We start from the raw sequence: 14,371 nt of genomic DNA, 5'->3' as shown, positions 1-14,371 counted from the left end.
AAAAGGAGACCAGTTGATGGTTTCATCACGATAGTCTATCATTTCGAGGTCGAGAAGACTGATAGAGGCATTTCAGCATTTCCCTAACCACCATTGTGCGGTTCATCAACAACCAGAATTGAACCTAAGACGTGTCGTATAGAATATAGACTTATAATTTGCTCCCAACTACTAGACCATCCCGTGGTGGTTCAAACTCGGTTAATTAATCTTATACCTTTTTTTTTGTTCCTTTTCCCAATAAATTTGCTAAATGAGTTAACTGCCATTTTCTCCATGAATTAATTTTTATGTTGTAAAAGGACTCAATTTTCCAAAATAAGTGACACGTTTTGGTGCCAAATTGGAAGATGTTTACAAAGTGTATCTTAGGAAACAAGTGACATGGAGATCATCAGGTGACATGGTTCTTGGATATACTGCTTCCCCCAACATACCTGCCATCAACCCTCTTTTGCCTTTTTCTGTTATTTTTTTGGCCATTTAGAGCAGTTCCACCAGGGACTCTTTAGGTCGGCACCTAGCCAAATTATTGGCCCGGCATCTAGCCATTCCACTCCTGCCCAGTAGATAGGCTGGCACCCAGTCTAAGCTAGTCTCCAAGCCAGCCCAAAATCGACAGAGCCATGGCCTAGCCTACATGACGTCAGCCACCTTTTTTTTGTTTTTGCACCAGAGAGGGAGTTGTTGTGGAGGCTGAGGAGCGAAGTTGGTCAAGGCGGGAGAGGGTGTCGGGAAGGAAGGAGCCACGAAGGGAGAAGGAAGGGAGTTGGTTATGTGATTGTGTTTCTAAGGAAAGGGCTATTTGAAAACTGAATTGAAAGCATGCATGATGTACAAGCAGATCCCATAATTAAGGGATGAATGAACGACTGAAAAAATGCCAAAACCTATGCCATTTGAAACTGATAACATATACTGATTAATGCCAATTTAGAATCCCTAATCCCAATTCGAATTCAAAATCACAATCCTTAACTTTACCTTAGATTTTGAATTCGAAATCCCAACCCCTAATCCCAATTCGAACGGGAAGGTGCAATTTCTTACCTTGACCTTGAGGTAGAGGCATGTGCAATGCAGATGCAGCAGTCGGAAAAGTGAGAAAGAGACCGAGAGATTGAGCCGAGCGAGAGAGAAAGAAACCGAGAGAGAGAGAGAGAGAGAGAGAGAGAGAGAAACCAAGTTAGAAAATAAAAGTCAAATTATTATTTTATAATAAAATTTAATAATATTTTAATAAAATTGACTAGGCTATTTAGTTTTAGGGGTGGAGATACATTTGGCCTATTACTATTCATTGGGGTCTATCACTGTTCACTGAGTGGATTAAATGGGTTGGGTGCTGGCTTATTTTTTTTAGGGGTGGAACTACTCTTAAACTTGAAAAGGGCTTCCACTCAGAAAACTTGGGTCATCTCCATGATTAGGCAATAATTATGTTGAGCGCACCAGACTATTATTTGGTTAAAATGGCACCAGGCTAGCCAAACATAGTCTTTTAACCTTTTTTTGGGCACAACTCCTCAAATGCAATAATTAATTCAAATTTAACGACTTAATTGAAAGCATCTAAATGTACTTTAATGAAATTAAACAATAAATTTAAAGTATAAACTTAAAACTAATAAATTATTGTGGGGCTACCCCTTCGGTTGGAAATTGTATATGGTATGATCTGACACTGTTTATTTAAAAATAATTTTTTGCAGGATTATAATTCTAGACGGGGTTGAAGATGGCCTTTCATCACTGAAGAAGGTATCCTTTAACAGTGTACAATTGATTTGTGATACAATATAAAATCTTTGTTGCATAGGTATCTTTTAATAGTGTACAATTGATTTGTGATACAATATAAAATCTATATTGCATGTCAAAGTTCTTCTCCATCTAAAGCCTTATAAAAAACGGATGCTCGTTAAGTCATTTATAAAGAGTGTAATAAAATATGAAAAATTGGAAGAGCACCATTTTACAAATGGAAGGGTTCAATACAAGCAAGAAAAATTTAAAGGAAAATTAATGATAAGGGTTCCAAAACTTTGGATTTTAACCAAAAACCATCTAATAAGTTTATTTAATGGTTAGGATAAAGCCCAACACTTAATCAGTCCAATCAACATGGCCCAACTGAAATAACCTAATGTGTTTCCAATTTTACCCTTGACCTTCCGTTAGTTTTTTCGTGAAACAGACCAAACTACTACCCGCAAGCAAAGCAACAAAAACCCAGATCAATGCACTGCCCAAACCGCATAAAACCCAACCCTCACAAACGGCCGGCCGACTCCAACCGCACTTCGAACAATTTTATCCCTTCGAGTTCCCCATGGTAAATCATTCATTTATGATCTTTTTCTTTTGAATTCTTTCTGCTTTTTGTATGTTTTGAAGATATTTTTCACGCTCTTTTCCCCAATCGGCGGGATGTATTTATGATCTTTTGGTTAAATAATATCTATTCGAGTCTTTCTACTCCAGAGAGCTGGAGATGGTGTTCTTCATCCCGGGTTTGCTCTGCATTTTCATACAAACCTCCTGTTCATCAATAGATGTGCGCGCGGATTGTTGATATATAATTGTTCGTAGTGCGGTGATCATTCCTGACAAGGTACTGTAGTCTGTAGCATATGATTGTTGCCTTGGGACAGCATATGAACTTAATGAAAAAAGATTGGTAGCAAATCAATAGCAGGTCATATGTGGAGAATGGATTACAATATATTCAATTGTTTAAGCTCTCTGATGGCTTCCACTATATATTTTAATTCATGTGTGTGAAGGAAGGATATGTGAAATTAATAAGCCCATATACAATCAGTGGATCTATTTTTGATCTTTTGGTTAAATAACCGTTCTTTTTATTTTTCATACCATTCTTTTTTAATTTTTCAAGCTCCCCACGGGAAACCTTAGCTTTTTGTATCTTCATAACCTCTGTATCCTCTCATCACGAACCCAAACTGTTATAGAAATAGTTAATATTCAGTTTAAGAAATAGTGATAGTATCCTTATTTAGTTCTAGAAATAGTCAGTGTTCAGTTTAATAAATAGTGATAGTACCAGTGTTGAGTTTCAGAAATAGTGTAGCACCCATGTTTAGTTTAAGAAATAGTTAATATTCAGTTTAAGAAATAGTGATAGTACGGGAATTGAGTTTCAAAAATAGTGTAGTACTAGTGTTCAGTTTCATAAATAGTGTAGTACTCGTGTTTAGTTTCTTAAATAGTCAGTGTTCAGTTTAAGAAATAGTAGTAGTACAAGTGTTCAATTTAAGAAATAGTGATAGTATCCATGTTCATTTCTAGAAATAGTGTAGTACTCGTGTTTAGTTTCATAAATAGTCAGTGTTCAGTTTAAGAAATAGTAATAGTACCAGTGTTCAGTTTAAGAAATAGTGATAGTACCAGTGTTCAGTTTAAGAAATAGTGATAGTACCCATGTTCAGTTCTAGAAATAGTGTAGTACTAGTTTTCAGTTTTAAGAATTAGTTAGTGCTCAGTTTTAAGAAATAATTAATGTTCAGTTCTACTAGTGATAGTACCGGTGTTTAGTTCTAAAAAATAGTGGTAGCAACTTTTAAACTCGCAACAATCTCAAACTGACTCTTTATAAATAGCTTATAAGAAATTTATATTAATCTTACTTTGATTCTATAAATATTTTGATAAGCATTTCAACACGAGTTTGATTTTAAATCTTCCTCAGTCTAAATCTTTTTCAATTCAATTCCTCTGATTTCATTTAGTAGTTAATAAATTAGTAGATGAGCAATTCTTCCTTCTCATTTTAGTTTCTCTAATTTCATTTACAAATTTTTATGCACGCCATAAATAGTTGAAGCTCCTCTCAAACCCCATCACCTCAAAAATAAAAGACATAACCTGGCTCAATTGCCCTTAAAAATTGAGATCAATCGAGACTTAATCAATTCAATTTTAATTATACATGAGTAATGTTCAGCAAGTAAAAGAGTATATGGCAATGGCAAGCGAATGGGGAATATGTTGACGCTTAACTGGGTTCTGAACTTAATTAGTAGATATCATATAGGATGGAAGGGCAGAAGGGACTTCAACATCACATGCATTCAAACAAAAACCCAAAAGCAGACCTAAAGAGAGGAGACGCAGAGGAAAGCAGTTTGCCATGCTCAAAAATACCTCACGAACCTCCACTATATGCCATGCACTCTTTTCTTTCTTGGTTTCAACAAATTTGAATAGGTTACAAAATTGAATATTGACTTCTATTTCTGAACTGAACCAAAATAACCCACCATATTTTTGGTACTAAACCAAAATAACCAACATTATTTCTGCAACTACAACAAAATAACCCACACTATGTTTGAAATTGAACCAAAATAACCCACACTATTTCTGAAACTAAACCAAAATAACCAATACTATTCTGGAACTACAGCAAAATAATCCACATTATTTCTGGAATTACAGCAAAATAACTCACACTATTTCTGAAACTACAACAAAATAAACCATACTATTTCTAAAAATGAACCAAAAGCCCACACTATTTTTAAAACTTTAGCAAAATAACCTACACTATTTCTGAAATTACAGCAAAATAACCCACACTATTTCTAAAATTTGACAAAAAAAACTACACTAGTTCTGGAACTATAGCAAAATAACCCATGTTATTTCTGAAATTGAACCAAAATAACCTATACTATTTTTGAAACTACAGCAAAATAACCAACACTATTTCTGAAATTGGACCAAAGTAACCTACACTATTTCTGGAACTACAGCAAAATAACCCACATTAATTCTTAAACTGAACTAAAATAACCCACACTATTTCTGGAACTACAACAATATAACCTACACTATTTCTGAAACAGAACCAAAATACTATGCACTACCACTAATTTAATTACAATACTATGGATGATATCATCAATCCCAATATATATTATAGGCCATGGCATATATAAGATTGTGACCATGAAGATAGATCAAAGTACATACTACAAATTTTCTCATCTTACAAGTTGAAACACAACATTCCATTAACATAGCTAATAAGCACCGCTGAGTCTTTATATCGGAATCTTGACTCTTTGGTATTTGATGCCCTGCACTCTTTGAATTTAATATAATTTACAATTGCCTTTTCTTCTAATCTTCTAACTTTTGCTACTTAACATATGATTAATCATTACCTTCTCTTCTGCTTTTTTTGCTTTTGCTACTGAACAAGTAGCTCAAACCTCACTTGCAATCACATCTAATAAAAAAAATATGAAACATTGTTTGTGTTTTTTGACAGCGGGTTCAAACCTCGGGGGTTGTTATGTAATTAGCTCATATGATTAAGATGAAGGTCATACAACATGTTGCTCAAACGTTAGACATATTTTAATCTGGTATTCTTTTTTTTGTTTTTTTAATATATAATCTCAAGATGTAATTGACATCTCATACAATCAAATAGCAAACTCAACTAAAACAGAATCAAAATGCAGCATTGTCATACTAAGTCCAGAGCGATCCTAACAAAATTAAATATCGAAACCCAAACCTAGATAACTGGACAATAACAACAGCAGCACCCATTTCTTTTCTTCCACGAGATGAACCTTCAAAATGCCTGCTTTCACATAAACTAACATGAGTCAAAAATGGTATTGGCAGGACAATCAGTCCCCATTCCTCCTGAAAGAGGAACCCTCGGTCTCGGTGAGTCTGGCACGACCACCAGTAGGCTGGCACAGCACAGTCTGGCAGTTCCCACACACCACAACTGTTTGCGAGTGACTGAACACAGTGGTTCTGCACAAACATATTCGATTACATTCACTTTTAAACAACAAATAAATACTCTTATTTTCTAATTTAGCACATAATTTAATAAGTACTTAAACGAAAACAGCAAAAAAAGGATAAAAATTCACATGTTGAAACACCCCTGGCACTTGACATCCTATTCAAGTTCAAAACATTCAAAACTAGTATCATCCCACTTAAACATTCAAAACTAAACAACCTAAATACAAAACCCATCGTTCGACCAAAAAAAAAAATACAAAACCCAAAATTACAGCGAATAAGAATAAATACAAAACCCAAAAGCGTAAGCATCCATCGATTAATATCCATACCATAAAGAAAGAGTTGGGGGTCTGTACAAGCCTCTTGATCTTGTGCTTCCTCTTCTCAAGCTCAGCTGATGGATGGAGCAAATCGATATCGTTCTGAAGCACCATCTTGATTGAAATCGAAGATCGTAGAAAATAGCGGCGACCGCGAATGGAAGACTCTAGGGAGAGACCGAGCTTGCAACAATGGCGGGTGAGAGAGCAATTTTGATTCGGTATTTTGGTTGACACCTTTGGTGGAATTGGTTGCAGAGGAAACCATGACAAGGCAACCTCTGAATCTACTAGAAGATATGCACCAAACAATCCTTCATTCAATTCACCAAGGGCTGGCTTCCGTTGGGGTAATTTTGGAAACTTAACTTTGTTCATTTTGGGCTCTGTAATCCAGCCCGTGTGAAATTTGGGGTCCTTGTCCTTATGATTAATTTTGAGGTGCTTTTGATTAAAGAAAACTATAAGATGGTTTTTTATTAAAATAGTCTTGATCTAAACCCTTTTCATTAAAGTTCCCAAAATTTAACCTACAAAACTGCTAGAGATGTGAAGCTAGAAAATAAAGAAACATTCGTTTTCCCAAAAAAAAAAAATAAATAAATAAAAACATTCTGCTATTTATTGCGTTTCCATCTTAATTAGTAGCAATTTCATGAATCTTGTTTTTTCATACATGATCAGCGAGTCAATTGATAGTGACCCATGAGTGCTCATATTCCTTTTCATACATCAGATCTGTTAAAAAAATCGGTTCACAGATGTGGTACCGAAACGAAACATGGTAAAAAATCGGTTCAATACAGGTCGGTATGACTGGGTGTACCAAATTACTACCGAAACTAGTGGGTTCAATTTTGTTCAGTTTAAATACGGGTCCAGTTTGGTTTTTGGGCCTTTTCCTTTTTGGGCCTTTTCCCTTTTTTGGGCCTTCCCTGTTTTTTTAAGCCTCTTCGTTTTTTTGGGCATTTCCTTTTTAAGCCATTTCTGTTTTTTGGACCTTCCCTTACGGGTCCAAAATGGGTCATGACTCAAACATCAAAAATCAAATTTACTTTCAATCCAACAACATCAAGGATTTCACATCAACAATTTCAATCCAACAAGCCAACAACATCAAACATCAACAAATCCAATCCAGCAAGTCAACAACATCAAAGTTTAAGTAAATGCCTTGTGGTGATAGTACAAACCCAAATGAAAAATCAAAGTTCAAGTCAAAGCCTTCTGGCATTAAAATAAGGGAACTTTAACGAAAAGTTCCTAGTATTGTTTATTTTAACGAAAAACCACATTTTTACACTAAAAAGTCAATCCTGGTACTATTCACTTTACGCTTTATTTTGTCCTTATCATTAATACTCAAAGTTTTCAAGCCTTTTTTATTAGTTTTCCTTTAAAACAACCCAAATAAAAAAACAAAGTTCAACTAAATGTCTTATGGTATAAATACTTCTATGAACCAAATGAAAAGGTAAGTTCAATTTATATAAAATAAATACAATTACCCCTTTAGGCCCTTAGGGTGCGTTTGTTGCACCGGACTATCTCAGACTGGACTAGCTACAGGGACTAAACTGGACTGGCTTAGACTAGACTAAGCTGGACTAGCTTAATGAAGTGTTTGGTGTAGTGTCGGACTAATTTATGGACTAAAATGATTTTAAAGCCCAAAATATTTTTTTTATCATTTTTAATTTACTTTTACTTTAAAAAACAAAAAAAGTCAAATATTATATTATAAAATATTATTTTTAATTTACTTTCCTTTCTCTTATCTTCATTGTTTCTATCAAACTCTGCATCTAACCCCTATCTCTCTGCCGTTCTATTTTCTCCCAATTAGTCAAATCTCTCTCCTCTTTGCCCTCCACTTCTTGCGTTCTCAGCAAATTTGGGGGTTTTTGCAATTCCCAAATTCTCCCCTTCTTCGTGTTTTGGCCAAAAAATGTGTTGAGAAATCGGGTTATTCGTCGTCAAATCTTCAAACAGCTTCTGGGGAGCGGTGAAACCGGCTTGCAGCAAGGCCTGGTAAGCTAACTGGCGGGAAGTGGGGGATTGTGGAGTCAGGGGAGTGAGAGACGAAGGTGACTTGGGGAACGCTTGGATTTCTCGAGACGCTGCAAAACCCAGAAACGGTCTTAGTAGTCCGATGTTTTTCGGGGTCTCTCGCTAAGACCCCCTAGCGCGCTCTTTAGTCCATGCGAATCCCACCTAATCTCATTAAAGTTAGTCCCTTCTGCTAACAAATACTGGACTAGACTAACTCTTAGTCTAGTCCAGTCCAGTGAAAGCTAAAGAGGTCAAACAAACACCCCCTTAGGGCCTTATGCTTGACACCCTTGGTGGGTGAAAGTTGGGAGGCTTTGGAGGAGCCTTTGGTTGAACACTTTTTGAAACTCGAGGAGGTCGTGTAGGAGCTTGTCAAGAGGATGGTTGAGGAGGCCAGGTAGGAATTCATCTACGAAAAGTTGAAAAAAAATGAGCGAAATTGGGAGACCACCATTATTGTTGTTCAACTGATAATAGAAGCCAAAAGTTTAACCTGCAAAGTCGTTAAAGATGTTAAAGGCAGAAAAGTAAAGAACATTACTTTTACTATTTCCGGCGGTTTCATCATGAAAATCTGTTTGTATGTACATTGTTTAGATTTCATAATCAATCAGTCAATTATCACTTATGAATGACTAGGTATATTATTTTTCAAAGTTTCACAGTCGGTCTAACAAACTGTAAAAGAAATAAAAATAATAAAAAGAAATTGTTATTTTATTTTATATTTCTATCTTGCATTCAAGAGTTCGGAACACTTCATTCTCTAAATTAATATAATAATTTTGAATTATCTTCTTAGTAATAATAAAACTATTTTTATATTGTATTTTATCAATTTTTTTACTTGAAATTTTTTCATTCTACGGCGTTATTTTCAAATCCAATGATCCCCAAAATTTATTTCCTAAGGTCCCACTCCCACCTCATGTTACGAATTTCCAAGATAAAGCTGGAAAAGCAGTGAAAGCAAAATCACCACTAATTTCAGATGAGTGCTTTACTTAATTACTTTAACGGACCAAAATGAAGTTTAATTTTGTCTATCTTAACGTGAACATAATAAACTTTTACGTGGTCAAGAAACATAGCCCGCTGAAATATTTAGATTTGATTTGATTTGACTTAAAGATGTATCTTTATAAGTACGTTCGATTATTTTTTAATTCCAAGAGAATGGCCATATATAATCACAACATGACACATCCCTGTTTGATGTCTCAGGGTCTTTACTACCGAACTTGCCATCATCAAAATTTTCTTTCGTTCTTCTATGTCTTCATCGTCACTCATTTTAAAATAGGCAGTGTTATTCACACATTCATTATCAATGGCAAAGTTAAAAATTGTTGAGAGAAAAGGCAAAGTTAAAAATTGTCAAGAGAAAAGGCAAAATTTAAAAAGGTGCCAGAATATATATAAAAAAAAAATATATATATATATATATATATATATATGTAAAGGAGAAAGGAGAAAAAAAATTAGGATTTTTTAACTTTAATACTTAAAAAAGATTAAATTTAATAATAATAATAACCTGGTGTAAGATTACATATTGATTATAATCCCTTGATATGTTCATAATTCAAATTAATTAATGTGTATTTTATTCAATGTCTCCAATTAAATATTTGAATTTATTAATACATACATTTCATTAATTTTTTGACCAACTTTTTTTTAATGTATTAATTTTATTTAAAATTCTTCAAACTTGAAAGACTCAATTATTGTACCTAAATGTTAGTTGACACACACTGACCTGAAATGTCCATCTGGGCTCCGAATCGAGTTGTGTTGTTCGACACTAGACGGGTGACGAAGCCATAAAAGTGTAGTGATGTGGAAAATATGAATAAATTTAAACCTAAAGTGTCTACATGCAAGAGTGCGCATGTGGGCGCGAATAAACTCATTTTACACGTGATGTCAAAACATAAATAAAGTACAATAAAGGTAGGATAAGAATGATACCATCTAAGGTAATCACCAATATCAATGCCAAGAATCCTCGTTGACACATAAGTTCTGCCACTAAAACCTGAAGAGGCGAAAAACAAGGATGAGTGGACCTAAAAATAAAGCTTTGTAAAAAAAACCTTTTCAAAAACATAATAACCCATCGCCATAAAATAAGTATAGTTTCCAAAATAGTATACTACATATAGTATGAAAATACTTACCATAAACTGTAATATCTCAAACATACAACATTTCACAATATCTCATAATTAAACATATAATAATATGGTAATCACAATAACTCGCATAAACGAATATCAAATCGAGGGCTCATCGACATATGCTGACACACGAGTTCATATAGAGATGTTTTGACATGAACAAGACTGGGTGTAATAATGATTTACCAATGTTCTAAAAAAGGGTCTAGGCGGTGGTGAGCCGAGGCATTTTCTTGCAAATCGGTTGGAAAAATCAGATGGGCTCTAGGCGGCCTAGACAGGGTAGGCGACTAGGCGGCCTAGGCAGGCTAGGTGACTAGGCGGGGCTAGGTGTTTTTTTTTTAATGAAATTAAAAAATACAATAAAAAATCCAATCTAAGTCTAAGTGGTTTAAAATTGTGAACTTGTTGTACATTTGTCATCCTACAATACTCATCACTATGGTTATATAGCATACATGCTTAGTATGTTTTTAAATTTGGACTTGTTGGATACTCTTTTTGCATTTTATCATTTTTTTTATTATCTTATTCATGGATTTCATACAAGTATAATTTTTTGTAAGTGTCAATATGCACTTATTTACAAGATATACAAAAAGTTTACCTAAATCTGCCTAGGCCGCCTAGACCCCGCTGCCTGACTAGCACCTAGTGTTTTTTAGAACCTTGTGATTTACGCTTTAGTACTACAATCACGTGAAGACTGACACTTTTCATCACATACGAGCCATAATTATCTATAGCAATCTAGAACAGAATTGGCACCTACAATGGATCCAAAATAAGCGTACGGTGCGATGTGAACATACACGTGAAGTATGGCCCTGGCCCAAGCGAGTACAAACATCAGTGTAGCACACGATGAGTTGATAATATAATAATGTTCATATAACGGTAAATTGATAATTCTAGTCAACCATGACACTATTCACAACCGCAAATATAATTAAAGCATCTCATAATAGTATGCATACATGTGCATCCTGTAGGATTCAGAATAATTTCATAATTCTCAACATTACGACATTTCTTATAAACGTTAAACTAATTATGGCAATCACGTAGAAATATTTTTTATTAAATATATGTGGAAACTAAACACATATATATATATACACACACACACTATATAAAAGAAAAGACCCACTCACAGGTACTTGCGGTGTCGTATCCTTTCGAGCTAAGAAAGTCAAAGTCTAAAATATCACCGATAATGTCTAAAATATCGATATTATCGGTGAAATTTCACCGATAATATCATTTTTTTTAGAGGGCGATATTTTCACACTTATCCACTTAATTATCGTCAATATATCGCGATATTATCGATAATATCGCGACATTATCGATAATATCGCGACATTATCGATAATATCTCCAAGGCTCCGTTGTCGCAACTGCAGCAAAGGCTTCGTCGTCGCAACTGCAGCCAAGGCTTCGTCGTCGCAACTGCAGCTGAGGCTCCGTCGTCCCAGCTGCCAAGATCTACGCCTTTCTCTGCAATCCACACTCAGACCCATCAAAATGAGCAATCCCTTTTCTCTGGATCCCAAAACCCGCTCGGGTTTGATGGATCATCCGCCTCATACGGCCTAAACAAGGTCTCCCCTTGCCTGATGGTGCTCGCCGGGAAGTGAGAAATGGAGGAGGAACGATCCACAGGTGATGATGGTGCTCGCTAGAGTGTTGCCACTGTGGTGCTTCCCGGCATTCTTCAACACCTCGGCCGCAATCGGGACCGTAGAGTTGACTGGGTTGCTAATCATGTTGATCAGCGCCTATAAAAAACAATCACCCAACATCCCAATTCGATCAAATACTCAAGATTTCCAAAAATTTCATAGAAATGAAGGGCACAAAATGGATACTCACATTGGGGCAATACTTAACGATGGCTTTTATGGAAGAATCTGAGGAAACTATTTTAAATTCTATGTGTTTAACTGGTTAATGGTGGGCCTGAATTGGATTAAAGCAGAGATTATAGTGTTGTGGACATGAAATTTTGAATGTATAATGGATTTCTGTGGCGATTAAGACCTGAATTGGATTAATTATTTTTAAGGGGTTTTAATTAGGGTTTTGGCTTTGGGTGTTGGTTGCTGCAACTTTTATGTAGTAATTGTGTTGTGAAGGTAAATGAAGATGATAAGTGGAGCTTTAAGTCTTAGTGTTTGTGTATTAGCTGAGATGAATGGGTCTTGGTCCATTTGCTTGGTTCCTCGAAAAGTACAAGAGGAATTGAAATGCATTGTGATGCATGATTATGTTCCTCTGAGAAAATTTTCAGTGCGATGATGGTTTTCTATCGAGTCTCACAATTTGGTGAGTGTTGCAGGAATCTGTGTCTGCTTTAATCCTAAATTAGGGTTTTATTCGAAAGCTCTGTGTATATACTATATTGAAAGCTCTGGTTGCAAGTCTGATTTTTTTAATTGGTTACGGGGCAAATGCAAAGGTAACTGGCTTCAGGAAAATGGTATGAAGATTGGCTAGTTTGCACATTGCACAGCCAAGTAAATATAGCCCAAAAGCCGAAAAGCCCAAACACTATAGATATGCACAGATTGGCTGCACACTGCACAGTAGCATATGCAAGTTATTATAGCCCAAAAACTGAAAAACCCAAAAGCACAAAAAAAGTTGAAAAAAACCTAAAAGCTCAAAAGCCCAAAATTATTTCAAGACTCCCGATTTGTCCCAAAAGCCCGAAACTATTTTGGGATTCTCAATAATTTGGTTTGGGATTGGTCTTGAAATTGGGAATCTCAAAAATTTCGGTTTGGGAATCGGGAAAATGTTTTTGGTTCAATATCCCATACCGAACCAGCCCTACTAAAAAGTCATCTGAGCCGCCCTAGTAGTCCACTACGTTAAATCTTCGGAATTTCACTAAATAGATGTAAAAACAGACTCGGAACATCAAAATTAGCCTAAAAGGGTTTCTGAAAAAATTGTGAAAAAATCAACACAAGGAGAATATTCCAAAAAATATCCAAAGAATATTCAAAAAATATTTCAAAGAGTATTCCAAATACATTTTTGGAAATGGACATGATTGGGTCAAAGGCCCAAAGATTTGGGCCGGGTTTGGGCTTGGCCCTTTTTTTTCCTCTAGTCAAGTCGACCCAATAAGCTCACAAGTCGGCCGGTTTCTGCGAAGAGGAACATCAGAGTTTGTAGGAGGCAAGAAAGCTTCAAAAGGCTATAACAATTTCAATTCAAAACTAAATCCAAAAATTTAAAAGCCAAAGTGAAGATACGGAGGTAAGGAATAAGAGTATACCAAGATAAGGTTGAGCCGTGGCCGGAGTTAGCCGAAAAAAGCCTGCAAAGGCCAGGTTCCTTGTCGGAAAACTGGGGAAGTTTCCCCTGAGTTATCTCTATGTCCAAACAACACTAAAACATCTCAAAAACATCATAATCATACTCCTAACACACAATCTTGGGTTTTTCGAGACTTACCTTCACTGAGGATAGTGAGAACTCGTCGGAAGAATTTTTGAACATTGGCGGCGCTACTGTGCAAGGAAGGAGAAGAAGTGAGGGATCTTCGCCCGATCTAGGTTCGTGATGGGGAGGTTCAGTGGGTGGTGTGCACGCTGGGGTAAACTCACCTATGATGGTGGTCTTGGTGTGTAGTTCTTAGAGAGGGAGGGTGAAAAAGAGATAGACAAGACGAGAAAGAGAAAGCTGAAGGGAGAGCTACGGGAAGAGAGACCGAGTGTCCTGAGAGATAGGAGAAGGGACATGTGTCGAGAGTTGAGAGGAGAGCTTGGTAAGATGTGGGCCCCAAGACCAGAAAAATTGTTAAAATATTAAAAATATCCCCCGAATAATATTAAAATAATAATTTACTAACAAAATATTATTAAAATAATAATATAATAATGATGAGAAATATATAAAATAAGAAATAGTAATTTTTACAAAAGTATGTTTCGATTTTGTTTGCGCCAATGTGTTCGTACCATCGAGTACTTCCAGAATACAATAAAATAGTAGCATGTA

The 14,371-nt window shown here is 35.6% G+C and overlaps 1 protein-coding gene and 2 long non-coding RNA genes across 5 annotated transcripts in view; all 3 read right to left on the bottom strand.

Annotated features, from left to right (window-relative positions):
* Window positions 1-14,371, bottom strand: part of LOC126623815 (uncharacterized) — a 65,999-nt gene that overhangs the window by 19,432 nt on the left and 32,196 nt on the right. The window lies entirely within an intron of this gene.
* Window positions 5,323-6,640, bottom strand: LOC126623807 (uncharacterized). 2 transcript variants are annotated; one of them, XM_050292787.1, is made up of 3 exons: window positions 6,132-6,640; window positions 5,925-5,953; window positions 5,475-5,802 (listed from the first exon to the last, which is right to left on the bottom strand). In XM_050292787.1, the coding sequence occupies exons 1-3, from the start codon at window positions 6,498-6,500 to the stop codon at window positions 5,670-5,672; spliced, it is 531 nt and encodes a 176-aa protein (XP_050148744.1). In that variant the 5' UTR covers window positions 6,501-6,640; the 3' UTR covers window positions 5,475-5,669. The 2 variants fall into 2 exon arrangements, with proteins under 2 accessions (XP_050148743.1, XP_050148744.1); XM_050292786.1 differs by lacking the exon at window positions 5,925-5,953 and having other exon boundaries at window positions 5,323-5,802.
* On the bottom strand, window positions 8,451-14,064 carry LOC126623811 (uncharacterized). 2 transcript variants are annotated; one of them, XR_007623890.1, is made up of 4 exons: window positions 13,826-14,064; window positions 13,647-13,743; window positions 10,149-10,215; window positions 8,451-8,667 (listed from the first exon to the last, which is right to left on the bottom strand). It is a non-coding gene; the product is annotated as an uncharacterized LOC126623811 (long non-coding RNA). The 2 variants fall into 2 exon arrangements; XR_007623889.1 differs by having other exon boundaries at window positions 13,647-14,064.

This window comes from Malus sylvestris, chromosome 5, assembly GCF_916048215.2.
Source record: "Malus sylvestris chromosome 5, drMalSylv7.2, whole genome shotgun sequence".
Lineage (NCBI taxonomy): Eukaryota > Viridiplantae > Streptophyta > Magnoliopsida > Rosales > Rosaceae > Malus > Malus sylvestris.
This window is presented reverse-complemented; position numbering and strand designations above follow the sequence as displayed.